The sequence below is a fragment of the Stigmatopora argus genome, chromosome 11, assembly GCF_051989625.1.
Source record: "Stigmatopora argus isolate UIUO_Sarg chromosome 11, RoL_Sarg_1.0, whole genome shotgun sequence".
Lineage (NCBI taxonomy): Eukaryota > Metazoa > Chordata > Actinopteri > Syngnathiformes > Syngnathidae > Stigmatopora > Stigmatopora argus.
Genome location: NC_135397.1, coordinates 10,337,355 through 10,364,905, shown reverse-complemented (window position 1 = coordinate 10,364,905; position 27,551 = coordinate 10,337,355). Strand labels below are relative to the sequence as shown.

Genomic DNA, 27,551 nt, shown 5'->3' with positions numbered 1-27,551 from the left:
TGTTTTGCTCCACGTTGGCCGCGCATGCGCAAAAGGTCTGATCACCTGCGTGAATAAGGAAGTCAAAAAAGAAACACTGGATGTGAAATCAGAGCAGTTCTTCGCTCAATTGTCGTCCTCTGCTCGTCAAATTTGTTGCAACGCCGACGGGAGACGATGTTCAAAAAACTCAAGCAGAAGATCAACGAGGAGCAGTCACCGCAGAGGAATGCGCTCACTCCCCAACAGGCCCAGGTTAGTTATTATGCCCCTGGGAGCTAACTTGCTAAGCTAACATCTGTTCCCCTGTTTGGACGTCCTGTCAAACTGTCAAGTGTTCGTGGCATGGCGATTATTGTTTTGGTGATCTCCTTGACTAATCTTATTAAGACGTAAAACGTTTCCACAAGTGCCTTTTTAGATGCCCTGTTTTGAAGCGTTAGCACCGTGCTAAAAACTCCCAAGCTGACTTGCAGGAAACTCGCAAGTTTTTTTTTTACTAGTTTGCCAATACGGGATTTGGCTTTAAAGACGGGAATGGGCGTGGCTGCTGCGATCGGGGAGATCTGGCAAGTGTGTTTCATGTTAGTTTTATTTGTTACTTTCAAAGATCGTCGGTGCCTGCGGCTATCTGCTTAGAAATATGCAGAAAAACTAAAACGTATTATATTGACACCTCATCTCATCTCATTTTCTGAACCGCTTCATCCTCATTAGGGTCGCGGTGGGTGCTGCAGCCAATCCCAGCTGTCTCCGGGCCGGAGGCGGGGGACATCCTGAATTCGTGGAACACTATCAACAATAATGTTGGCACGTGATTGTGTAGTGTAACCACCAAAAACAGCTACAAAGCTTCGATATCTGTAGATCCGTAGGATGTTTATATACACCCCCCCCCCCCCCCCCCAAATACTAAACATATATATTTTTAAATCTTCCACAAAGTCAATCTAAACTTTTCCTGTTTTTTTGTCATTTAAAATGATCAGATTCCATAATCCAATATAAATTGTAGGACGGTAATATAGGTGCATCAGTACGCGCATGTGTACTTGTATGTGTACCTGTAGTTTTAAATTGTAGGACGGTATATAGGTGCATCAGTACGCGCATGTGTACTTGTATGTGTACCTGTAGTTTTAAATTGTAGGACGGTATATAGGTGCATCAGTACGCGCATGTGTACTTGGATGTGTACCTGTAGTTTTACTACAAGTACCTTAACGTGTAATATGTTCATGCATGAGTACGTGCACGATTTCGAGTAAAAATCAGACAAATTGAAGCTGGCGAGGGTGTGTGTATTAGCGACCAATCCGTATTTGTTGCCTGACATAATTTAAACAAAAACTTCTTGACAGTGAGGTTAGTTAGTTTTAGGGTGTAATGATACATGAATCTGGAAGGGTTTAGCAATAATCCAATCCAATTGATCAAAACGCAAAACATTGATCACTATCATCTTTTAGACATGGTGTTTGGTTTTAAAGAATTTTTTAAAATTCAGATATCTGCAATGTTTGAGAAACTAAATTTGACAAAAACATCAAAATTGCTTTGAATTAAAATGTAATCATCACATTGTCCAAAGAATCGACTTTCATGAATGAATGAACAAAGAAGTAACTTTTCTTTTGTGTGTGTGTGTGTGTTTTATGTATTTTTTTTATCAATAAGATGGGCTCTGGAGAACGCAGGAGCAGCCAAACTCACCTATTTTACGACGGTGCTCCGTCTCCCAGTGACAGAGAGGTGAGCATTATGATATCCGTAAGATTCAGACTGATGTGCAATATCTCTCCTATGTTTTTTAAAATATATATTTTTGTCAGAGACCAATTTTATGCTTTAATATCCTTCAATAGCATCCCTAAGCTCATAAATTTAACCCCACTGCCATGCTGTGCTTAAACTTTAAATATTTAATCAATGAAGGACATTTTAATAAAATGACTTATCCATGTGTTCCAAGCATATCACAACTCAAATAATAAACGTCATTATTTTCTGAATCGTAGCGCCTTCATTTCTTTAACCCCCGAGGAAAATCATCATAATGACCGCCCACCGATTCAGAGCAGAAAGTAATTTGATAAAAGCTAAAGACTTATTAACGACTGTTGTGATGTTTGTCTTTCCAAATGATGCCAGTTATATCAAAATATCATTTACTCAAGCTTGTTGTTATCAGTGTATGAATCATTTGCGGTTCATAAATGTGCTAAAATTGCCCAGAAGAAGGTTTTTGACTTATTATGATTAACTGATGCAATGCAGACCATGCTTTTACATATATGTATTTATATTAACTATTCATGAAACTTGAAAAGAGTTTTTTTTTCTCTTGTGAGTTGTTGTATTTTCTTTTCTTCCTAACAGTCTCCGTTTGATGATACGGACAAAACTGAGGTAGTTTATGGTTGGATGTTGCAGAATCCTGTTTATAGGAATTTAGACGTTTAGATCTACATCTTTGATCCTATCTCCATATTAGCTTATCTATACCAGAAATTAGATTATTGATGGGTGCTTTGAATAGTTGTGGTGCTACTCTATTGTTATATACACAAGAAATTGTTATTGAGGTCCTCTGGAGGTGTCTCGAAAGGGCAAGGTCATTTTCACCTCACAAATCTCAAAACACTTTGGCATCTTTAAGTGCGTGGTTACATTGTTATTGTCGAGAGGAAGAATCGATTGGCTTATGTAGTTTTTATTATTTGGCGTTCTGGTAAAACGAAGACCAAGATTGTTTCTCTGTTCACAACAAGGAATGTGAAGAGGTGTTGGTTATCCACCTTGAGGACCACGCACTTGGATGTTAAATTGTTACTTGTAACATTAACATTTACCGTTTCATGTTCCCCGCTTCTCTTTTTTTTCCACGCTCTTTCATTCTCGCTTATACAGTGGAGCCTCTTTGGTTGAATGAAATCCTTGACTTCTTCCATTTGCAAAATAGTTGTTCCCCATATAAAATAATGATAATAATTAACAGAAAAAAATGGGTCCATTGCTTTCACTGCATTATAAGTGCAGAATTTACTTTGATTACAGGTATGTAAAACAAAGTACGGCTGCCGAAAACTAGTTTCTCTTTCTTAAAGTTAATTCAACAATTATTTTTACTACTAGCCTCCTAATCAGCTCATGTTATTTAATGTTTGCTAACTTGGAGCCTAACATTTTAACCATAAAATCCTTTGATGCCACAAACTACACCCCAGCAAAAGTTGGACTGTGAATACAATGTAATTATATTACTATACCATTGTGGATGATGTTACTCAACCTAATTACAAAAATCCACTTAAATCGAGGACTACAGATATCGGCATATTTTCCATAAAGGGGACGCGATTTGGACAATTTTAAGGTAAACTGTACATTAAAAAAATGAATTTGATATTCTTATTTACTTTGTGTTTTCATAAACTCTTGCTAACTAACATTATTCATGAAAAAAATAATTAAATCAATCCCTGTCCCATGTATGCAGTTTGAACAGTATATTTGAGATTTTTTTTTTTTTTTAGAAGAAATAAAGGTCACATTATGAACTTTACTCGTGGGTCATTCAACTGTAGATGTTTTTCTGTAAACAACACCCTTCTCTCTATCTTTCTCTCAGACTCCCCTCAGCACTATTCCCCTATCATGGTGTTGTTTTTTTCTCATTGCTCTCTGTGTTCCTCTCCCCCCACCCCCCACCTTTCGGCCGTAACTGCACTGACGGGAGTCAGGTGCTGGCCGGGATGATAGCAGAACCCGCTTTTCTCTCTGAGTATACTATCTTTGCTCTGGACCATTCAAAACAACCCAAAACGGCCCCGGTAGCCAGTGTGGTGAGTTTATCCTCACGTCCTGCCTCTTCGTCCTCCGCATCGCTGCTCCTTCTCCTCCTCCTCCTCCTCCTCCTGACTCCGCCCCCCTTGGGGCAACCGGTAGCGGGCTGCGGCCCATTTAGGGACGGCTTGTTCCCTGCTCTTCTGTCGCCCGTTTCTTTTTGAATTTAGCAACAAGAAGGCATCTCCCGTCAAGGCTCAACTCTGCATATGATGAGAGTTATGGGTTATCTATTGGTATTGGTGCCTGTTTGCTTTTTGCTGTATGTTGTCACACCCTTCTGTTGTGACCAACTGTCACCAAAATGTGCCCCTTGTCTTTTGCCCTCAGTTGCCTGCCTTCTTAAACCCCAACCGCACCCTCTTAGGTTGTCTGATAGACCTTGCCTCCTTTTCCTTACAAGTCTGTCAATGGAGTTTATACAGCATAAGTGTCCAAATTTGTCTATTTTGAAAATTAGGTCAACTAAATTCAAATGAGCAACCAACTTTACATGTGTTGAGTATTGTTGTAATTTGCGAGAGGTGTTTGTAATTTAAAATGCAACTGTAGGCGAACCAAAGTCCGCCATTATCAAAAATTATGATGTATTTTTGTCTCTTGAATTTGATTCTGGGCAACTCATTTTTACCTTTGAGCAAGGCAAACTATTTTCAGATATAATTCATCTGAAACTAAACTACTTAAAGGTCGCTGATGTGATCTATGTTAAAAAAAAATCTTTTGAATTTATTTGAAATACCCAAACATTGCAAAAGAATATGGTTCAAAATGAATCAATGGTGTTTTTGTGTAAGCTATCTAACCAAACAGTTGTATGAGGCAGAAGAGAAAAAGAAGTAGGAAAGATTTAAACATAGTGCCATGTGCCTTCTTAACCCGAATATTGTCAACACAAGCCTGCCAAATGAAGCAGATAAAAATATCTTTAAAAGTTCAGAACATTACAGTTAAGGAAACAGTTAAATCTATGTATACATTATCATTTGTTGCATAAACATTATTCTGCACATCTCCCTGTATTCCGCAGACTGTTTGATGGCAATTGAAATCTGCAGCAAACTCTAATCCCGAAATTGTGGATTCCTTGAGTGCCTAGAAACAACAGTGGTGGGCTCATAAAATCTTCCATCTCCATCTAATCATAGTGTAGACATAAAGGCCTCTAAAACACTGCGTCCAATTGAATTTTTTCCCCGATTTAAATCTTCATTAGAAATTCCAAACGACGGAGAGTCCTAAATCACCTTTCAGATGCAGTTTAGATGTTGATGTGTAAACACAAGAACTAAAGTAGTAAATGCAACTTTACATTGGAGTAATATAAGGTTGAATCTTTTAAATAGCCATAGATGGTGCAAATGAACTTGTCAACGCTTCTTATTAGCAATCATTGTATTCATTTTTTTAAGAATGAACTTTGATCAGAAAATAGTTGTTCTTCCTTTCCACTGTATTTAGCACAATAATATCGACTGCGCTAAATGTGTGACATAGGACACAATAATATTGTGTTATCCCAGGGCTAGGAAAGCTTGGAGTTGGACAAGTGAGGAGAGAATAATTTGCTTTGCTAAATCTGCTTCTAACCAGTTGACTAAACCAGCTAAGCTGCTGAATGTTCAACTTGGCCCAACATGACTCTCTTGTGCTCTCTCAATACAATACCTCACCACTACCGAGCATAATTAATTCAAAGGCTGACTCTCTGACTTCAATCTAATTAGCATCTGTCTGTTTTGACCTCTTGGCTGTTCGTTCAAGTTTTAACCCCTTTATTTTGGTAGAGATGCCTTCATTTTATGTGTTTAACTCCTCTGTTTTTTCTCACCCCCGAGTTGCATGAGGGTGCCCAATGCCCCTGCATTGCCTCCAGCAATAGTACTAATATTGCTCCCTCCAGAGTAATCAGGGAGTCATGCGGGATGTGGATAACTAATTGACCTGGGACGCCAGTTCCCACAGAGACATCTGCGAAGCCTCCCTCTTTCTAATGAATGTTTATTTCTGCAGAGTTCCTCTAAAGGGCCAACCAGGTCTCCCGGAGGAAGTATCAACGGGGATGAAAGTGTCTCTTCCCAGGTGTGTTAACACTCTTGTCTAATGCTTATTTGTTCATTTCTTGAAAGGTACCGTATTTTCCGGACTATGTGTTGCACCTGAGTACAAGTCCCGACAGCCAAATAATGCACAATGAAGAGGGAAAAGCGATGAGTCGCACGTTTAGGAGGGCATTTTTTTATTTTATCAGAAACCGTGAACAAACATGCTAAAGTAACAATAGTCAAGTCAAAAAAAAAAACAAAAGCCTTTATTGCCATTATACACAGCTGCGTATAACGATATACAATATCATTTGTTGCATAAACATTATTCTGCACATCTCCCTGTATTCCGCAGAATTGCAATGACATCACAAAAGAAAGCTTAATAATAACTACGACAAATAAACAAAATATTTTTAGAAGAGGTAAAACAAAGAAACAAAATTTAAAAAAAAAACAGCTCAGGTATTGGACATCATTGGTATTGAGCATTAATTATGATGGTTTCAGAAGAATATGACATTCAAGCACTCCAAATGAATTTTGTACTCTGAATGAGATTGTAAAGTACGCATGAAGTTCATTTTAAAACACGGGTGAAAATATTTAGGACCGTGGTGGTGCTACTCCACAAGTGCATTTTTTCCCAGTAAAAACATAAATAAGTAATTTAAAAAGTCACGTCCGGGCACGGTAATTCTAAAAGGGGACAAAACGGGCTAAATTGGCGAAATGCAAGGCAAACTCTGGGACTACGGACATCCTCCCTAAACTTCGGAAATCCCCAAAAAATGTCACTTAAATTTTTTTGGAAGCAAACATTTTGGAAAAGTACCAAATTTCCAATTTAAATGCCTCGAAATTCACACCATCGCTACGGCTTCCGCCATCTTGATTCAACTGCACTGTAAACTGGAAGAATTCGGTAACACGAGTGCATTGTGAATCATCCGAGTTACAAGTTCTGACTAATGATTTGTCTTGTGCGACTTCAGTGCATATCGATTTAGCGTGATATACTCCGTAAATGGGACAAGGTTACTCCTGAAAAGGGGTCGACGGAGGTTGGGCGCTCTGTAACAGGCTGTCATAGTCAGAAAGAGAAAAAAAACAGTCATAAGTGACACTTGAGTATCAGTCGCAGGTTCAGCCAAACTATGAAAAATAGTGCGACTTTTCGTCTGGAAAATACGGTAATTGTCAATTTGGACGACTTTTGGACAGAGAGAAGAGCCACAGTCCTTTGCACAAAAGCTACAATGGAAAGTTCCCTCAATGGAGTCCATCATTCGGGGGGGTGCCAGTCGGGCTGAGCAGCTCTTCCGCTCGCCCTCGAAAGACAGCTTGGCTCGAAGCTCATCGCGCGAGTCTTTAACACATTTGGGAGAAAACGAAGCTGCCGGAGTCCCGACATACGACCCGCCTTCAGACATCGAGAGTGAGGCTGAGGAGGCATCAAGCAATGCCGACTCTCTCTCCAAAGAGCAGCTGGTGCATCGTTTGTTTAGAGTGGAGTCAAGCCTGGCCAAGTATCGCGGGAAGTACTCGGAGGTGAGACACTTTAAGGCAGGGGTCTCGAACTCAATTTACCTGGGGGCCGCTAGAGGCCGAGTCTGAGTGAGACTGGGCCGCATCAGGATTTCCACAAGAAAAGCACTGATAAAACTTTCCAACGTTATCAAATATCTTTATTTTTTAACAAAAAATAATGAATTAAATAAATTAACTTAAAGATGAATAAAAAATAAATCAATCAGTAATATAAAACCAAATAATACTAATGAGCATACAGTAGATATATACTGGCTGGCTAAGTAGAGAAAATGAATTATTTTTATTCCGTTTCAAATGTCTGTATTAACAGCTCTTTAACCTTTAACTTTCTGAACTTGAATGGAACATTGAACATGAAATATTCTGAACACGGCTTCTTTTGCCTACTCCTTGCTGCTAGAGACCTGGCAGCGCTTCTTCTCACATAGTCACATTTGGCTTGAGGGAGGAAGCAGTGGAGACCCTCAGTAGAGCTTGAAGATGCTCATCAGTAAGTCTGGACCTGTACTTGGACTTATTGAAGTTCAAGGTGGAGAAGAGCTTCTCACACAAGTATGTGCTCCCAAAAAGGCACATGGTCCGCTTGAACCTTCGGGAAAGTTCAGGGAAGCTGGGGGTCAACTCTCTCAAAAATTGCCCAAGCTTGTCTGCTTCTCCACTCACCTCCCTGAACTTGGCTTTGAGTGCAGAGTTGCACTGCAGGTCAATGAGCTCCATTTGAAGCTCAGGAGGGGCATCTTGCACATCAAAGGAGAAGGGGTCCGCAAAAATTTGAAATGTGGCTTTGTGTGTCTTGAAGTCTGCAAATCTGTGATCAAATTCCTCCTGTAGCTTCGAAATGGCCTCAACATACTTCTCACCACTGAATGGTGTGCCTGCATCCACGAGAGCCTTGCATGCTGGGAAATGGCAAAGGTTTGTCTGAGAGAGCTGGGCTTTCCATAACACAAGTTTAGTGCAGAATGCTCTCACGTTGTCATAGGCAGCACTGACAAGTTGCCCCTGGCCTTGTAGCTTCTTGTTCAGTACATTAAGCTCATGTGTGATATCAACAAGAAAAGCCAAGTCCATGAGCCATTTGGGATCACTTAGCACAGGATCAATCAACTCACAAACGGCGTAGCTAGCTTTGACTGCTGCATTACTGTCTTTGGTAGCCTTCTTGAAGAGATCCTGTTGCCTCAGAAGACGTGTTTTAAGACTGGCAACCTGGTTGGCTCTCTCATCTCCCTGGTATTTTTCGTACTCCTCAGCATGTCTCATAGTACAATTACGTTTCAAATTGTATTCCTTGTGCACCGCAACTTTTTCAGTGTAAATGAGACACGTCGGGGTGCCCCTGTGTTCAACAAAGAAATATTGCACTCCCCACTTTTCTTGAAACTGTCTGTGCTCATCACCGACCTTTCTCTTCACAGCAGGCTTTGAAAGAGACATCTCTGGGGCTCTGTAATATGTTTTTCCACTTGGAATGAGTCTCGGGTTGATCTTTCACATTCAGTCGCGCGGGTTTGTGGCGCATGTGCACTTTCGCTCTCCGTTTCAATCGCGGAGATGGCTACAGACACTGACACAGGCTGGATCACGGATCATAGCGCCTCATTCAGTTCTATGCTGAGAGCAGCGGAGGAGTGTGCGCGCCGAGCGGAGTGATCGGCCTCACGGCTTCTCCTCCGCCCAGCTGATTGGAGGAATGAATGAGTGAGTGAGCGAGGCACTGGACAGCCCGGCCGATGTCCCGCCCTCCAGAGCCGTATACCTCACCGTGATTGGTTCATTCAGCTCCGAACCAAAGTTCCCTCTAATTTTTTGTTGGTCTGAGCAGAAAGACAACCTCCCTGAGCGCACTGAGTACCAGTGTGAGCGACATCATCGGTACTCGGATGATTCGCTTAAAGACGTTTCGCCGACGGACGTTTGACAGACGGGCAGGTCGCCGAATGGACGTTCCACCGAACGTTCATTCGGCCGAACGGAGGTTTCGCCGAAACGGGATTCGAACGCTCGCCCCGCCGGATCGTGTGTGTACAAGTTTTTCAACCTCGGCCCGCGGGCCATATACGGCCCGTTAGGATTTTTAATCCGGCCCGCCGCCGGTGTTTTCCAAATTATAGTAAAAATCAATGTTCGTCTACCATCAATGGCAGTCCGGGAATAAGCACTCTTGGGCAGGCAGATGTAGCAGAACCGAGCCGTAAAATGACAGCAATCGGGTCAAATCCATCCTAAAACAGCATTTAATGATTAAATACAAATACTGGATGATATCGCGATGGAGGCAAAAAAACGTCTATAGACGTCCATTCGCCAAACGGCTCAAAATGCTCTCAAATTCGGTCAAATCCAGCTGAAAACAGCGTTTAATGATTAAATACAAATACTAGTATTTGTATTTAATCATTAAACTAACAAATACTAGTACGACCTGTCCGTCTGTCAAACGTCCGTCGGCGAAACGTCTTTAGGCGAATCATCCGGTCACGACATCATCATTGCTCGCTATCGGCACACCAGTATCACACCTGCCACAAGCAGGTGCATGTCAATGTTCCCTCTAATTTTTCATGTAAAACATGCTGTAAAACAAGAAAAACATGAGTGGACAGAGCTACTGCCACTGGCTGCCACTTAAACGGCGCCATCATGGGGAAAGGGGTAAAAAAAAAAAAAATAAAAAAAAAAAAATAATAATAAAAAAAATAAAAAAAAAAAAAAAAATCGATATTTCATATTAAGACGGGGGCCGCAAATTATCGTCCCGCGGGCCGCAGTTGGCCCGCGGGCCGCAAGTTTGAGACCCCTGCTTTAAGGGGATTCCGTTGTCCAGCTGGTTTGTTTAACAGTTTTCTTTCATTATTTACTGTACAGATTGTTACTGCATATCGTACGGTGCAACGAGATAAAGAAAAAACACAGGTTAGTTCCCGTGAATCCTGTCGTCACTTTTTTCCCCTTTCGCAAAATGTTTTATGTATACTTCATATTTCTTTTCCTCAAGGCCATCCTCAGCCAGTGTCAAGATAAATCCCTCCGAAGAATAGGAGAACTACGAGAGGTTGAGTGACTTTGGTTTTTAGATTCTCAATGATTTTTTTAAAAAGTTTTATCTGGCTAAATGCAGTCAAACCCTAAACCTATTTTTGAAGGAGTTACAAATGGACCATCAGGCAAAAAAGCACCTTCAGGATGAGTTTGATGCCACACTAGAGGAGAAAGACCAAATGATTACTGTCCTGCAAACTCAGGTAATTGTCCTGACACGTGGATTCCCACTTTACCAATTTCGTCATACGCAGTTTCTGGATATGATGACAATTAGGCTTTTTGTCGAGTCAATGATGATGACAAAGCCTATGTCCGATTATTATTATTATTACTAGGTTGTCTACCCTAAGTTGTGGAGACTAAGGCACCATTTGTTGAATGAGTTTACTCATTTTGGCTTTTGTTACTTGTGTGAAGTGCAGATTCTTAGTGTTGGGTATGAATATAAAGCTATGGTTCAGTGTACGATTCAGCATGATGTGCAGTACGTACTGTGTTTGAGTGCTAATACGTGTGCCTCATACTTCTGAGGTATTGGTTTCGAAACTGTGTGGAATTAGCAAGTTCTTTCCATTTGGCCTTTGTTTTCTCTTGGTACGCCAGTGTAAATAACAGTTTAATGAAAGTGTCTTGACAACAGGTTGGTTTGCTGAAGAAACGAGTCAAAGGAATCGCTGACGGTGCGTTAGTCGTTGAAGGTGATCAGCCGGTTTCTGATGCTACGGAATCTGAATCCACCAGCTCTTCAAATGACCAAGAAGTCGAGTCTCAATTGAATGAAGGTGTGCATGTCTTTTTTATTTCTGTAAAATACAGCCTGGGTGTCTTTTGAACATATAAAACCTTTTTAATGAGGCATTTTGTTGTTGTTTTTTGACAGAAGAGGGCGTCAGTGATCCAGCTAAACTTTTGGAAGCACTGCAGAAGCGAGTAAACAGACAAGAAAACCTGTTGCAAAAATGCAAAGATATAATTCATTTTCACAAGGATCGCAGCACCCACATTGCTACTGAGAATGAAACTCTGCAAGAGCAGCTGCAGGAAAGACTGCAAGAACTCGAAAGGATGAAGGTGGATCACTATTTTTATTTTCACCATAACTCTGATCTTCTTCAAGTTGTCAGCATATTAAGTCCAGTGCCATTACCTTGCTATGCACTCTTCCTTTTCAAACATTATTGAAAGAATGGGTCCGTAAGTGTATGTTTATTTTTTGCTACCCCATACAACCTATTAGAAGTTGTCACGTTCCATCTTTAGGCATAAGTATGGTGAGTATTAAGGTGTATTATAGATAAAAAGCACTGCAATTGTTGTGGTTTTGTCAGAAAAAGTGAGAAGCCGGCTGTGAACAAAGGCTGGTGAAAGCTACGGGTACGCTGAGTTCTTATTTTATCGTCCATGTTCAGGTTTTCAGTTTTGCGGAAGCCATGTCACTGTGACATCTCTGTAAAAGTGTTTTTCCAAATGTTCCCAAAATACAGCTGATATGGAATGGCAGGATTGCTTGGCATTTTGCAGTGTCCCAGCAGATATTCTTCTTGCAAGAACTGTGGCAAAGGGCAGTTTGACTTTATTGCTGTAATTCTGAAAACGGACCCAAATTAGTAGTGAAGGTTTTCATTAAAGTTTGGATAAGCAGTGGTGAAAATATATTGCTTCTACAAGCCACTACCACTTACACTGTGATTTGCATTATCTTGTTCTCTTTTACTGGTTTTAAGCGGTTTGGTTTGTGGGTGGGTGGTGAAGAAAGTGAAACTTATCAGAAAATCTTATAATCATTAAGATCAAAAGTGGCTTTGAACAAGTTGTGAATTTTATTTTCTTGTAGGAACTACACATGACGGAGAAGACGAAACTGATCAATCAGTTGCGTGATGTCAAAAACCAAAATGAACAGCTGGAACAGGATAAGGTTAGTGTGAGGCTTTTTGAAGATTTCAGTTTAAACTCCAAATTCTATTATCTTGAGGTAATTTTGTTTTTCATTAACCATTCCACTAATGTTAGCAACTTAAGTAAGGCCAACCTACACTTTGTCCTAGCCTACTTAATTACAACTAATGTGCCAGTTCTGAACAAAAGTTTTATTTAATGAAAAACAACAGCGACAGGGCAACCTGGCATGCCAGATTAATTATTCCACATATCCATTACGAATATATTACACAATCAATCTCAGAAAAACATTGGATTAAGTCCTTTTTCATGGGAGGAACCTTCAACCTAATGGGTGCCGATTGGACGATGGCTCTTCTGATCACACTCATCCCTGACCAATCCACATGAAGCCACAGTACGATATATTGGTTGAAGGATCTCCACGAAAACATTGTTGCCCATCATAAACGCTGTTAGTGACGTTCTTTGATTGTCTTCTAATGAAAAAATTAAGTGTGCGTCAGACAAAACTTGGGAAATCGACCTAGCGACAAGAACCAAGTTGCATTCTACAATGGCCAACCAAAGGCGTATAATCCACTTTGAACCACAGTATCACGTATTGGTTCACGGAAGGCCCAAAACATTGTTTTTTCTTGAATAAAGCAGTTATGCACTTAAAGTTGTCAAGATGGTACTGCATGCTGAATCAAAGAATCAGGCAGGACATGCAAAGCTGGAGGCAGGGAGTCTCCAAGAAAAATATTTTTTTTTAAATCTGAATGAGTGAAGGAATCCTGCAATAAAGTAGTTGTCTTGAGTTAGCACAAAAGTTGACTACGACCATTGGAAGCAAAACTGATGCTAATGACTTTTAGGGCATGGTGATTGCCGAGACAAAACGTCAAATGCACGAGACTCTGGAAATGAAAGAAGAGGAGATTGCCCAGCTTCGCTCCAGGCTCCAGTTGTCTAATGCCCAGAATGAAGAGTTGCTGGACCAGAAAGAAAAGGCTGAGAAATCAGGTAAGCGGACATAGTTTGTCGGAGCAAACTGTTGTTGGTGTATTGATCTATTCAGATGTTTAATGTTTTATGGATGGTTGTAGCATTTGAAGAACTTGAAAAGGCGATGGGTTTAGCTCATAGGGCTGACGAAGTACGGAAGCAGCTGGAGGTTCAGATGGAGGAAAAAATGAATGAAGCGGAAAGGGTCAATGAAGAAGAGAGGAAGAGTTTGCAGCAGGAGCTCACGCGAGTCAAACAGGAGGTTGTCACAATCATGAAGGTCAGGGCATACGGTTTTCACACAGTGTCGTTTTATACATTTATACACATTCCATTTCATCTGGTTGCACATCCTTCCCCGTTTTGGTAAAAACATTCAGTTATTGACTTACCAAGTAAGAGATTACAAATGTAAACTATTTGAAGCGTATTTTGTGTTTTTCAATATTAGAAATCATCAGATGAAAGGGTAGTCAGCTTGCAAAAATCCCACAGTAAAGCTCTGACTGCAAAAGAAGAAGAGATCATTGGGAGAATCAACAAAGCTGTGGTATATCTTAATGTTGGACATTTTTGACACAAAATCCTGCTATAGAATGTCAACACATTATGGCATTATCTTCTTGGATTTTCAGGAGCAGTGTAGAGAAGAGTTTGCTCAGCAAACCAAGGAAAAGGAGCAACAGGCCTTTTTGGCTTTGGAGGACGCAGAATTACAGAAGACTGCTCTTGTTGCAGACGGCGAGAATAGAGTTAAAGATATGCAGCAAGAGCTGGAAGTAGCAAAAACTGTGAGTTCTTATTTTTAATGAGTGTGATGTTACAGTATATTCCATATTTTGACTGGTTAACAACAACTCTCAACATTTAATGGAACACCCCCTATGTTCTCAGAGAATAATGGAACTGGAGAGCTCCCTTGAGAAAATTTCCCAAGATGGATCGTTGCAGTCCAATGAGCAATCCAATCTGTTGGGCCAGCTGAAGGATGACCATGCTGGGAAAATGTCCAAATTAGAGGAAGATCACCAGGCACAACTGGAAAAGCAAAAGGATGGCTTAACTCAGCAGCACAATGCTGCTCTGGAAGAGCTGAAGGAAAAACAGAGGGTTGATATGGAGACACTACTTAAAGAGAAAGACTTGCACAGAGAAGAAATGGACCAGAAATTGAATGCGCAGCAGGGAGAGCATGAAGCACTTTCACTTGAACTTTCTCAAGTTGTGACGAGTAAACAACTTTTGGAAGAGAAGTTGGTTGAAGTACAAGATGCACATTGTTTGGCTCTGCAGGCTCAGGTGGCAAAGCACAGTGCAGAATTGGAAAATATCAAGCAAGAGCATGAACAGTCGCTTGGAGGGGTAGAGAAATTGCTGAAGGAGGAACTAAATGCTTTGAAAATTATTTTAAAGGAAAAGGAGAAAGCAATTAAAGTGCTCGCTGAAGGAGAGAAAACACTAAGAGATCAGGTCCATTCCAATATAGAAGAACTAGGCATCAAAGCAAAACAACTGGAGGATTTGCAGGAATCATTATCTAATCTTCAAATGGAAAATTCTAACTTAAAAGAGGCTACCAAAGAATCAGAGAAAATCTCAAGCGATCTTGTTCAGTCCAAGAACGACTTGATAGATTTGCACCATCAGCTTGAAGTCGCAAACAATGACTGTCAACACAAAGAAAAAGTACGCCAAGATTTAGAGCAGCAGTTACAGCAGATCAAAACAGAGCTCTCCGAGCGAGAAAAGTCCCTCGGTGAAGATCTAAACACAATGAAGGAAGAGAAAACACACCTTCAGAAGCAGCTGGAAGATGAAAAAGCCTCTCAAGAGAAAAAGCTAAACAACACAGTTACAGAAATGGAAGCAAAACTAAAAACACAAGAAACAAAAATGGAAAAGATCAAAAAGAAGGCCAAAGAAATGCAAGATAATTTAAAGAAAAAGTTCCAGCAGAAAGAAGAATCTATGAAAATGGCACTTGCAAAGAAAGATGCAGAGCTTCAAGAAAAAGAGCAGGAAGTTCAAGGGAAAATTTTAGAAATGGCACAAAGAAATTCCCAAGGCTTGAGCGACACAATGTCGGAACTGCAAGCTAACCATTTGGGGGAGATGGAGAAACTACGAGATAATCATAAACATGAACTCTTGGAGCTCGAACGCTATTTGCAAGAGAAGTTAGCACAGCAGGAAGAGGAATTAACGGAAAAGCACTCGCACATACTTCAGGAAAAGATACAGGAATTGCAAGAATCTTCTCGAAATCTTAACAGGAGCAAAGAAGATTATGAGAAAGTGCTTACTGCCATGAAGGACCTAAGGGAGGAATTTTCAATTCAAGAAACTACTGGGCAAAAGCTAAAAGAAGAGCTTGGCGAAGCAGCGTTCAAGCTTGCAGGTTTGTCATCAAGCGACGCTTTGCTGAGAGAGCAATTGGAATCGGTCGAGAAGAACCTCACCCAGGCTACGAATGAGCAAGACTCCTTACAGGAAAAGCTCAATAGGACAGAGGAAGGGAACCGAGAGAAATTAAAAACGCTGTCAGACAATTTAGAGAACATGGAAAACCAGCTTCGAGCTATGGAAAGTTCCAGACTGAAGGATAGTGAGGACTTGGAGAAGAAATCTGAGGAAGTCGCCATTCAGCGAGAGGAATTGGAAGCACAATTCCAACAGAAAATCATTTTGTTTAGCAATCGAATGGAGCAATACTGTAGGGATGTCCAATGCAAAATGGTGGATAGGATCTCTGAAGTTGGTGAGAAAGTTGAGTTAAGAGTTTCGGATTTAAACCATAGACTTTTGTGTAGCCAGAAGAATATTTTGCACCTTAAAAATGTAGTTTCTAGCAAAGTGGATAGAGTTTGCACTTTAGAAGAAAATCTCCGTCAGAAGAGTGAGGAGAATAGCAATCTATGCATTTCATTAGAACAGGTGACTGCTCAGGTAAATGCTCACATGGAGCAAATTGAAGCCTTAACACTTCAGAATGAGAAGAATTCTGAAAAGGATCGGAAGATTCAAGAGTCCGTCGAATTAAACAGAGTCATGTCAATTACTTTGAAAGAAACAGAGTTTCAAGTGAGTGACTTGGAAAGCATCATCAGCGATTTGAAACGTCAGCTCGACGTTAAGGAGAAAGCCATACTCGAGCTGAAGCAGCTGCACAAAGAGGAGACGCAAAGGACTTTAGATCAGACGGAAGAGACCTTTCAGAGGTTGAAGGAGGAGCGCGAGTCCACTTCCGAGCAGGCCAATGCACTTCGAGCCAGCTTGTCTGAGAATGACAACACGGTAGCCTCTCTGAAGGGCAGACTCGAAGAACTGGAACGCGCCGTGTCCGAGAAGAACGAAGCTCTGCAAAGGCTGACGGCGAATTTTGACAATCAGTCCATTAGCAAGTCCGAGATGGACCAAGTGTTGAGCGAGAAGGAGCAGAAAGTAAGCAGGCTGACTGCAGAGCTGGAGAACTCCCACCTTCGGCTCTGCGAACTCCAGGAGCACTTGACCTTAAAGGTAAAAGAGTGCGAACAACTTGCATGTAATCTGGAGCAGCAGGAAAGCATCAGGGAGAGGGAGAGGAAAGAATTGGTTGAAAAGATGCAACAGAATGGCCACTTGGCACAAGAGATGGTGGACAAACTGCACCATCTTGAAGAGGACAACCACAAGTGCAAAAGCCAACTTCAATCTCAGGAAGCCGAATTTGAAAGGCTGAAAGAAGAGATGACAAAGAGTAAAGAGGAGTGTGTGAAGAAAACGGAGGAGAGGCTGACGGCGGAGAGTACTCGGAAAATGTCTGACCTTAAGAAGAAAGCTGAGCAGAAAATCAGTCAAATTAAGAAGCATCTTACGACTCAGCTTGAAGAAAAGGATGGCCTTATCAAAACGCTCGAGGTTAGCCACGAACAGCTCAAGAAAAATGAAACTTCCAATAAAGAATGCATCGACACGTTAGAGGAGAAAAACAGATCTCTCGAGGAGGTCCTGGTCGAGCTCAAACAAGAGCAGGAGCAGCAATTGGAACGGATCAAAACTGATGAGAAGGGGGTGACGGAGAAGTCTTTAGAGGAACAGAGGTGCATGTATGAAGAGAAGCTGTCTGCACTTCAGCAAGATTCATTGCAGCAAAAGGATCTACAACAACGAGAAACTCTCGGAATTGAAGAGAAGCTCAAAGAAGCAGAAAAGCAAAACCAAGAACTTCTTCAAGAAGTCAGTACTTTGAAAGAAGAAATTTGCCAGAAAACTGCTCAGTGCGATCAACATCAAGCTGCCTTGATGCAGGCCCAAATGGTTTCTGAATCTGACAAGAAGATAGAGTCTAATACTCTTCAACAAACTAAGAGCATGTTGGAAAATGAGATGAAAAACCACTCAGCGGATCCGGATGATGATTCTTTTGATTCTCTTAAGAGCAAACTAAATCAGATGAGGAATGATAAGGAGAAAATCCAAAAAGATTTTAGTAGATTGCAGAAAGATATCAGATTAATGAGGAAAGAGCACGATCAGGAACTTGAATTTGCAAAGAAACAGTTGTTTGAAGAGAGTGAATTGAAGTACAAGTAAGTTTAAGTTTCATTTTGTTTTATGTAGAGAGGCACAACATTAGCTTTTATATATGTAAACGTAACCGTTATTTATATATTCTTTCTGGTGTTCCATTGTATTTCAACAGAATGGAATTGGAAGACATCCAATGGAAGCACAAGTCAGAAATCAAGCAATTAGTGATGGAGTTTAACACGCAAATAGCTGTAAAAGAGAAGGAGATAGACACAGCAGTCAAAGAAACCATTGGTGAGATGATCATCTTAAATTGCGTCTTATAACAACAGTCTTAAATTGGTGAAGTTGAACTTTAATTTGAATTAAGCCTTTAGTTAGATAAACGATGCATATACACACATGCTTGGTGCTGTCTGAAAGCATCATTCGGGATAAATGGTCTAAACCAAATTGGTGGGTGATTGATAATTTCCGTGTGTTGGTAGTTTTTAAATGTTTGAATCTGGTTATTGTGTTAAACTCTCTGTTAGGTAAGGCCCAGCTTGTGGAGGCAGAACTGCTCAGTAGCCATCGAGAGGAAACCAGCCATCTGAAGAAGGCGATTGGCGAGAGGGAGGATGAATTGAACAAAACTGTTGAGAAATATGAGCAGGTCATACAGGTATACTTGGAAAATTTCTAAAAAATATAATTCATATACATAAATATTGGTTCATTTGCACTGTATATTTTTTTTGCTTGTTAACACCAAAACAATGGATCTGAAATGAAATGAACAACACAATTTTTTTTCGATTTATATTTAGGGACTTGTTTGCCTATCATTCACAGCCATCATGAAGTGCGTGTTCCATTTGAAATCATTTTCTTCTAGGCAATATCCGTGATCAAGATGTCTTAGAGCACATGTGTCAAAGTGGCGGCCCGGGGGCCAAATCTGGCCCGCCGCATCATTTTGTGTGGCCCGGGAAAGTAACTCATGAATGCCGACTTTCTGTTTTAGGATCAAATTAAAAAGAAGAGAATAGATGTATATTAAATTTCCTGATTTTCCCCCTTTTAAATCAATAATTGTCATTTTTTAATCTTTTTTTTTTGTGTTTTTAGTTCAAAAATCATTTTGTAAAATCTAAAAATATATATTAAAAAACTAAAATAAACATTGTTTTAGATCTATAAAAAACTGAATATTCAAGGCTTTTAATCCGGTTCTTTTAATCCATTTATTTAAAAAAATCTAAATATTATATCTAAAATGGTCCGGCCCACGTGAAATCAAGTTGACGTTAAAGCGGCCCGCGAACCAACCCGAGTCTGACACATGTGTCTTAGAGGGTGGGAGTTTTGAAATAACAGTGATATGACCAACATACTTGAGGGATGATGCTTTATTGACACATAGGAAATGACTCAGCCGTCGTTGTTTTTTCTTTTCTTTTTTCAGAGTCGAGAGGAGGAGATGGGGGTTCGAGTGTGGCAGGTCCAGAAACAACTGGAAGAGCTGCAAGCTAGTAGCCACAAGACTTCAGAGGTACTTCTTTTTTTAGCGCCATTGGCAATTCTAGTAATCCAATCATGTGGCTCATTTCATCCTGCTGTGAATTCAATTAACTTTTCACTAGTAACTGTCCAGTCCATTTTGATGGAAAAGTCTGCCAACAAATGAACAAAAATGGATTGGATGCCAATGAGTTAATGTTTTGTGACCTACCACAGCTCTTTGTATGTTGAAATGATACAAATTCAAGGAGTGGAATTTAAGTGCTATCTGTGCTTCTACCTTCTAAATATATATGATATATATCATGTATATTTGCTGCGTGTTAAAAGTTAACAAATAGTTGCAATTCCATTTTCAACCCTAGACTCTACAAGAGTAACTGGTGATTGAAAATTGAATAGTTCATCACCTGAAATTAAAACAAAGATTTCTTAATAGTACATTTTTGACGATGCTGGACAGGAAAACAACACGGCCTAAAGCCTTGTTGGTTTTGGTTCCTATGCCATTGAGCTAGCTGGCATTCTAACCATCTGACACATCTCAATTGGTCAGTCTTGAGGAAATTTAGGATTAAAACAATAGAAGAGACTACTTACCAGCTACATTCACTTTCGTGTATGCGTCCAGTTACTAAATTAAGCCTTCTCACGCAGTGTTCGTGTTGTTCTACATTCCTACACAACACGATTTTCCAATAAAACGATTGAATTTGTTGGAGGGGGGGAACAACTAACACGATGATCGCCACAATAAAGGAACTAAGCGGAAGGGAACGAAGTGCGTGAAGATGCTACATTTATGACGTCACTCCGTAGTAGTATAGTAGTATTCTATACAACGAAATCGGGCTGTTTTACTGCTTTTTGGGGTTTATTTTGTAAAGAAAAAGACTATCGATCGAGGCTCAGCAAAATCCAATCTATAAAGTAAAGTACTCCCTCCCCCCATACGCAAGCACTCGCGATAGGGGGTCTTTATAGTTGGGAAACAATTTACTCTCATGCTTCTTTCCACTCAGTCCTTCTGACCTCAGTGGAGTGTCTTCTTTCCAAAGTGTAGCGGAAGCTGTGGAGTTGATTTGAATTGCTTAGGAATGTTCTTTTTGGAAAGCAAGCGATGGAAAGGCTGTGGCCAGATTCGGTCTCTGCTCTTAATTATTAGTCTTTGAGGTGACTCAATGCATGGGCCTCATTCAGCAACACAGTCATACATGAGAATGCTCACTGGAAGGCGGCCAGGTAGGACAAAAGCACCTCTGGGTGATGGTTGACCCAGGTGATGTTATACTTTGGGAGCCCAATGACAATTCTTCCATCCTTAGAACACAATATTAGATACACAAGAGTTAGTTGATCTTGGTGAGGTAATGGCTTTATGTACGGATTGTGAGTGTATGATCATGCAGGCCTTAAAGGGCCTCGGAAGCCATTTGCCGTTAAGAGTTGGACACTTAGATGGTCCACCAGCAATTCATTGTTCAATAGGCACTTGGAAAATAGGCTTTTTGGATATTTCTTCAAGTCAAATTTGCAAATCTTAATAACGTCGGCGGGAGTCTGGAGTCGTTTAATCACAAACAAAATTTTAACAGGAATTATATACAGTTAGAGCGGTACAAATGCAGTGCTATCCTCTGATGAATAGATTTTTGAAAATTGATCGTGGTAGTCTGCTTGGGTTTTTAAAGTAAAAGCAGCTGGGTCTTCAAAAAGTCTACACATAATCAAGTGCGGGGTGTAGTTTGCGTGTGGGACTGTCTGCAATTGTGGCACTGAATTATGGATTTACAGCTGCAGAATGGTGAATTTGGATGACTTCATGTCTTGTCTGCTTAAGTTGAACTTGAATCTATCGTTCTTGATTATTGGCATCATGATTCGTAAAGAGGGGGGGATCTGTTGATTAGATTATTATGTTCAACTAAATGTTGGTTTTGACATATTACACTTAATAATATTAAACCCAGCTTTATTGTTTTATTTTATTTCATTTTGGTTTTATTTATGTGATGTAGTTGTGATCCATTACAAAGAGGAAGGCACTGAATATTTTATTGAATTCAAATTAATTTAGGCATTAAATTACATTTACATTTTTACATTTAAAAACGTTTTGAACAATGGAGCCAAAATGTTATATACAACAATGCCATTGCTATTAAAATGCAACACAACTTCCAGAATTAACGGATTCTTTAAAAATGTCAAATGGGAATTAACACTAAGTACGTTTTAATTCCGCTACCTTATAAAAAGCTAAATGTTTTTTTTCTTTTATCTTTCAAGCAGATGAGCCCCGAGGGACTGCTGGTATGTATATATTGTATACATGTACACATGTAGATATTGCTGTTTTTTACCCCTTTTTAGAGCTCATTTATTCACTGAAATATTAACTTGACATTCATTTGACACATCATCATCATGTAGTTCTATGCCAACAACTTACTGTGCTCTTTCCTATTTTTACAATTTAACATAGCTGTCAGTTCTCTTCAATTGACAATTTATTGTTTCGTTACACTAATTCATCTTCCTTCAGATTTTCAAAGCGAATGTGTGATCCAAATAAACTCTTTTCAGCTATCCCATTCCATGTTTTAATAGCATAACGCAGGCCCTTAATTTGTTTATTGTACATCATGACTGTTAAAAAGATTTTCTATTCCCGTGATAGCTTAAAAAAAAGAAGCTAGTAACCGCATCAATTGTTTGACCTTGTTGTTTCCCATTTGATGAAGAAGCATGATTGTAAGAACACACATGGCTTTGCTTCCTGTTCCAATATAAGTCGTGTAGTTCTCACCGAGTTTATTTGCTCTTTAGGCGCAGCTTGCTGAAAAGACGACTATGCTAAGCGAAGCTCGACTGAAGGAGCAGGGCTTTGTTGAAAAGGTGACTACCTGGACGAGCATTGTACACTTCCACCATGAGCAAAGAAACACCAAATTTCGTGCAGTGCGTTCCCAGATGTAATTAAGTGCCCACCAGCAAGTGCTACTGCTCCTGCTGCATCAACCTAATTACTGCACATCTGTGTACATTTTGTGTTTTACCCATAATAAACAAGTAGAGCAATGCCTCCCGCAGTTTCGCTCCCACGCATCATCTTTCTTCCAAATATCCCCAGGGATGCTCCGCTAAGTGATGCTCATTTATTCCTACTTACCAATTAAGCTAATGACCGGTATTAACCTACCGGGGTCGAATGATTTCTTCCATGATCATTTTTGTGCTCGTTTTTTTTTTTTAGATTCACTCACTTGAGGACAAGATTAAATGTTTCCACCGGAACACAGTGGTCACTCATCTGGGGAGCACGTACAAAGGTAACACTGTAAATCACTTAGTACTTGCTTCTGGAGTACGTTTCTTCTTTTTTTTTCTCGTTTTTATTTATTTATTTAGCTCAGTAGCACAAAGATTTTTTTTAAATGATCTGCAGTACCCAGACTCGAACATATGCACATAAGCTTATCTGTTCCTGGCCATGTCTACTCATACATCAGAGGGGACTCAGGATGTGCAGAGGTAGTGTGTGGGGGTGTTGTGGCATGCAGCCGTATGGTCTGGTTTAACTATTCTTAAGAGAACAATATATCCAACTGTGATCGAGGCCTCAGATGAGCTCTGCGGTTTGAAGTGGGCTTTGGTCTTGGCGTAATGTAGGATTTGGCATGTTGAAGGTGTATCTTAACCCCGTGGGATTGTAAATCAGTGGCATATCTTCATGTACAAAGGTATTATAAACCTATCATGGGTTGAAGTGGATGACCCTCTCCTTTTAAATGTTTCCTGCTGCTTCTGTAATAAAGTGAAGCTGCTGTCAGAAGGTGAAAGGTGGGAGGGGTGTCTGTGAAGCAACTATACTCAGAATTAAGGACTTTTGCAGGGGGGGGGGGGATGTTAAATTATTTTACACAGTGTTGGAAGTCTGTTTTTAATGCCACTATTTTTGTGGCAGTTTTTAAGAGCCACCATTCTGAGCTGTGTTACCTTTTGGAGCAGAAGATTACATAAACTAATTTTAAACTTAATATCCGTAACATAATATCATTTCTCCCAACATGACAATAATTTACTTGACGAATGAATGCATGATGTATATGGATTTGCACCAAAACGTTTGAAAATCTTTTGAGTGGAAGATACATGAATGTATGCTGTAGATGTGATATTAACCTCTGAGGACCTTGCGTCTACATCTGTGGAGGTCACATTTTTGGTTGTCACAAGACTACAATGTTAAATTTTGGACTACAAGGGCCTGCCGTCCACTTATGATGTGGACATTTTCTCAGAAACATCATGTAAAAAGATAATTCTTTGTTTTTACACTAAATATCAAAGAGAAAATAAAAATGCATGCCTTTCAAGAGTCTGGGTCTTAAGAGGTTAAGTCGATTTAAAAAGAAAAATAATAATTGAATTAGGTAAGAAGTCAGGAACAACTGAAATATTAAATAGCTTACTAAAATATAATTAATCTCTTTAAATCAGCCCAATGTTTTCTTACTGTGAGATAATAACATGGTGTCTGGGGCATTGAGGGGTCAGGAGGACCAAGGCGATATAGAATTTATGGACAGCCATAACTTCATACCAGGAGATCAAAGGCGTGTTTGAATTTGTCAGACATCTCTTTCCTGCCTTTCCACCTCTCTGAGCGTCTCTCCACAGGCACACACAATCAGTTGTACGTCAAGAACTCCCAGCAATTTAACGTGTATTAGAAGAGGAAATGAATCAACGATTCTGTTAACATTTTTATAAAATCTTCTAAAGTCTTCTCATTCAAGTCTTCAGAAGGCAGAAGCAAAAATATTTAATCAAGATACCTGCATTTGCAATGTAATTCAAAAGTTTGATAACCAGTAATTGTCAAACATTGTTTTTTTGAATTGAAAGACTTTGTGGACTACCACCTGAATGTTGTGGTCTGAGCTAGTATTCCAGAGTTATAGCAAATTAAATGCAGTGCTTGTTGAATAGTAGTAACATCTGTGCCAGTAGTAAAAGTTCGAGCAGTTCTTGCCAACAATGTACATTCATTGATTTTTAAAGTGTTATGTCATTTACCTTTCGGCCAAGAATTAAAATGCTCATTCAGGCTGATCATGCTGAGCCTGGACTCTAAAGCCTGCACTTTTATTTAGTGTTTAATTTTGCGGCCATGCCACAGTGAAAGTGCCCCCGTTAGTTTGTTACTAGAGACGCTGGGGGTCTAGCAAGATAAATTTGTAACAGCTTGGAGCATGTCATTGGATTATTACCGGTCACCTAAGGCATGCTTTGTTTTCACTTGACTTTCTCGATTTTCTCTTTTCTAGATGCTGCACTCCACAAACCTGAACCTCTCTCGGAAGCCACCGAATTGGAGTACCTGAAAAAAGTCCTCTTTGAATACATGATGGGACGAGAAACAAAAGTATGACGTTATTTTTCTCTTCTTTTTTTATATAGTTGTGAAAACATAATGCCAATAAATCTCCTTTTTCGTTACTAAAAGATTGTTGCCAGGCGGAACTTTTTGGCACTGAAATGTCATTTCCTTGTTTTCCCAAAATGTGGTTTGTTATATTTTATGGACCTATTAAAATATTTGAAATAACCTCAAACACTTAAGTGTGGAAGCTAATAAAATTTAGAGATTAAAAACACAAAACAAAAGGTTTCTTTTAGTTCCAGTAGTGTTTTTGTATTTATTGTTTTAAGGCAATTTCACAATTTTGTACAAATACTTTTTCACTTACAAGGCATATGAAGATATTGATCATTTTCTCGACTCAAAATGGAAAACAATAATTCAAAACAAACTTCTATGTGATCTAATATGTGTCGTGTTAGTATTATTAACGAATACCAAAAGGAAAAATGTATCCTACATCATTATATTAATACAGTAGCTGTTTTTTTTCCCGTTTAAGATGGACAAATCGGTCCAGTTGATTCAAGGGTGCTTGGTGACTTGGTGATGGACTCTGCGGCAACTTCTAATTGACATTGATCTCCTTAATTAACAGTGCCGTTTCCATGGTCCTAAAGTCAGCGGGACTTTCCCGGCACCTTCCAAAGAGTCTACATTAATAGCAACATGGCAGGGTTGTGTGCAGGATGTCCTGCAGGCAGACTGCGAGCGCATACGTGTTGCATGACGCACACACTTAAAGACACGCTGCCCTTGTTTATTGTTAGCGAAGCAGTTGGGTTTCTCAGTGCAGCAGCCCTGGTCCTGATTATCCCCGTGGTTATGGCTTAGGCACACTGGCAAATAGGCCTGCTGTTAATTATGTGTGTGAGATCTTTTTTTTTCTCTCTTTATTTTTGAAATGGCTAAAAAAATTCATTTTTAATTGGTTGAATTCATCAGAACATCACATTTTTTTCCACTTCACTCTTGAAAAATAGAATGTTTAGCGATGACACATTAAAAATCTGTTGAGTTTCAACTTATTGTTTTTCATGTGTGTGACAGACAATGGCCAAAGTGATAACTTCCATGCTCAAGTTTCCTCCAGACCAGGCTCAAAAGGTTTTGGACAAAGAAGAGGCCAAAGCAATGGTAGGATAAATATATATCTGTTTACACTTCAACTCATTAGTGTTAAATAAACTTGACATGTTAACTACAATGACAGTATACCATAGACCTCAACTAAACCAGACTAAATTGGACATCAAGTCATATAGACTTGTAAACATCTGTCAGTTATGGTAACAGACTAAAAAAACAATCTTCAGGTATCTGTTCCTAAAACTATTATTTTTTTTAAATGGCTTCTTGTACTTTATCCTTTTTTTATAGCATCCAGGTTTTTAGTGCTACTGCAAGATGATGGTGATACTTAAAAAAAGGCTAACTCATTCACTGCTATTGAAAGAGACATCAATTTCAATTGAACTGGAATGCCTGACATTGACTGGCTACATTAAACGGCATTGAGGGCGATAGACGTCCAATCCAATTTGACTCCAGTCAAAATTGATTGGACATCTAGCGGGGTCAATGGCGGCCACGCACTTGTCATAATAGCAGAATAAAAACAGGGACACCATGACACGAACTTACTTGAATCATATCGCATTTAAAAAAATACAAGCAAGATAAATCCCAGTCATTGACACACAAGGCAGTCATGATTTTTTTTCCCACCAAAGCTCCTGAGACCTAAATTAACAGTTAGTGTGAGACTGCAACATCTCAAGAGTTCACAGCAAATAGTTGACATCTCCCCATTCATATCTGTGTCTTCTATGTTTGGTTGTCCCCATTTAAGTACAGTGATGACTTGAGATGAACATTTAGTTGCTAAACAATATAGCAATAAACATGTTTTATTACTGGATACAATATAAATATTGTCCTAATGATCAATGTTGCTCTCGCCACAGCCTTGGTTGAGTGTTTAATGCAAAGACAAAAATCAGACTGCTGCTACTGCTGAAGGGGAAGACTGCCAAGGATTTGCTCAAACCCTTCACTCTGCATTATGTCTCTGTGTGTGTGTATGAATGGCTACACGTTGGGATTTTAGCGTGCTTTGTAGTTTGGAATGTATGATTAACACTACAAGTATAAGGGAATTTCAATGCAAATCTTCCATAAATCTGCATTTGTTTGGAGAGCGACTCGTGTTTTAGAAGGTACACTATTTAATGTGTCTATACACAATGGCCTGTGCAATAAATGGTACTCTTATCACATATCAAACCCGACGGTCAGTTGATTTAGAGGTTTTCTTGTTTTGTATTGTTTGGTTCCCTTGATCTCCTATTCTGTAATCTTTAAACTCTGTCCTCGTTACAAATTTTATTTAGCCGTCAGTTGACCGTGTTTTCATTCCCCAAGCTTTGTAGTTCACCCGATACCCCAAAAGACACTGTAATTTGTATTTAAAATGGAACAGGGCTCTCTATATGACTTGCTATACATTTTCTGTATAACAAATAAATTAAAATAATATTTACAAAATGTTCTCTCTGCCTTACTCATTTTTAGTCACTTTTGTGCGATTGGCTGGCCACCAATGCTCCAGCACCCCCTGCAACCCTTATGAAGATAAGCGGTACAGAAAATGAAAGAATATGCATGTGCCAAACAATCAGCCACCCTTGTTTTCTTGTCCATTTATTTAATTACTCTTTGTGATTGATAGATAAAACAAAAAAAACATT

General features: G+C 39.7%; 1 protein-coding gene across 9 annotated transcripts; it reads left to right on the top strand.

Moving 5' to 3' along the window:
- Positions 1-20: 20 nt before the first annotated feature.
- On the top strand, positions 21-27,352 carry golga4 (golgin A4). Of its 9 annotated transcripts, none has more exons than XM_077612740.1 (26): positions 21-234; positions 1,657-1,731; positions 2,359-2,388; positions 3,723-3,824; positions 5,839-5,907; positions 7,095-7,421; positions 10,293-10,340; positions 10,423-10,479; positions 10,571-10,669; positions 11,110-11,251; positions 11,353-11,540; positions 12,304-12,387; positions 13,232-13,379; positions 13,463-13,641; positions 13,813-13,911; positions 13,997-14,152; positions 14,256-17,929; positions 18,043-18,164; positions 18,404-18,534; positions 19,318-19,404; positions 21,663-21,686; positions 22,203-22,271; positions 22,630-22,705; positions 24,707-24,804; positions 25,852-25,938; positions 26,769-27,352. In XM_077612740.1, exons 1-26 carry the CDS (start codon positions 157-159, stop codon positions 26,784-26,786), a joined length of 6,267 nt encoding a protein of 2,088 aa, XP_077468866.1. In that variant the 5' UTR covers positions 21-156; the 3' UTR covers positions 26,787-27,352. The 9 variants fall into 9 exon arrangements, with proteins under 9 accessions (XP_077468866.1, XP_077468865.1, XP_077468864.1 ...); XM_077612739.1 differs by having other exon boundaries at positions 22-234; positions 11,350-11,540; positions 21,666-21,686; XM_077612738.1 differs by having other exon boundaries at positions 22-234; positions 11,350-11,540.
- Positions 27,353-27,551: the final 199 nt, after the last annotated feature.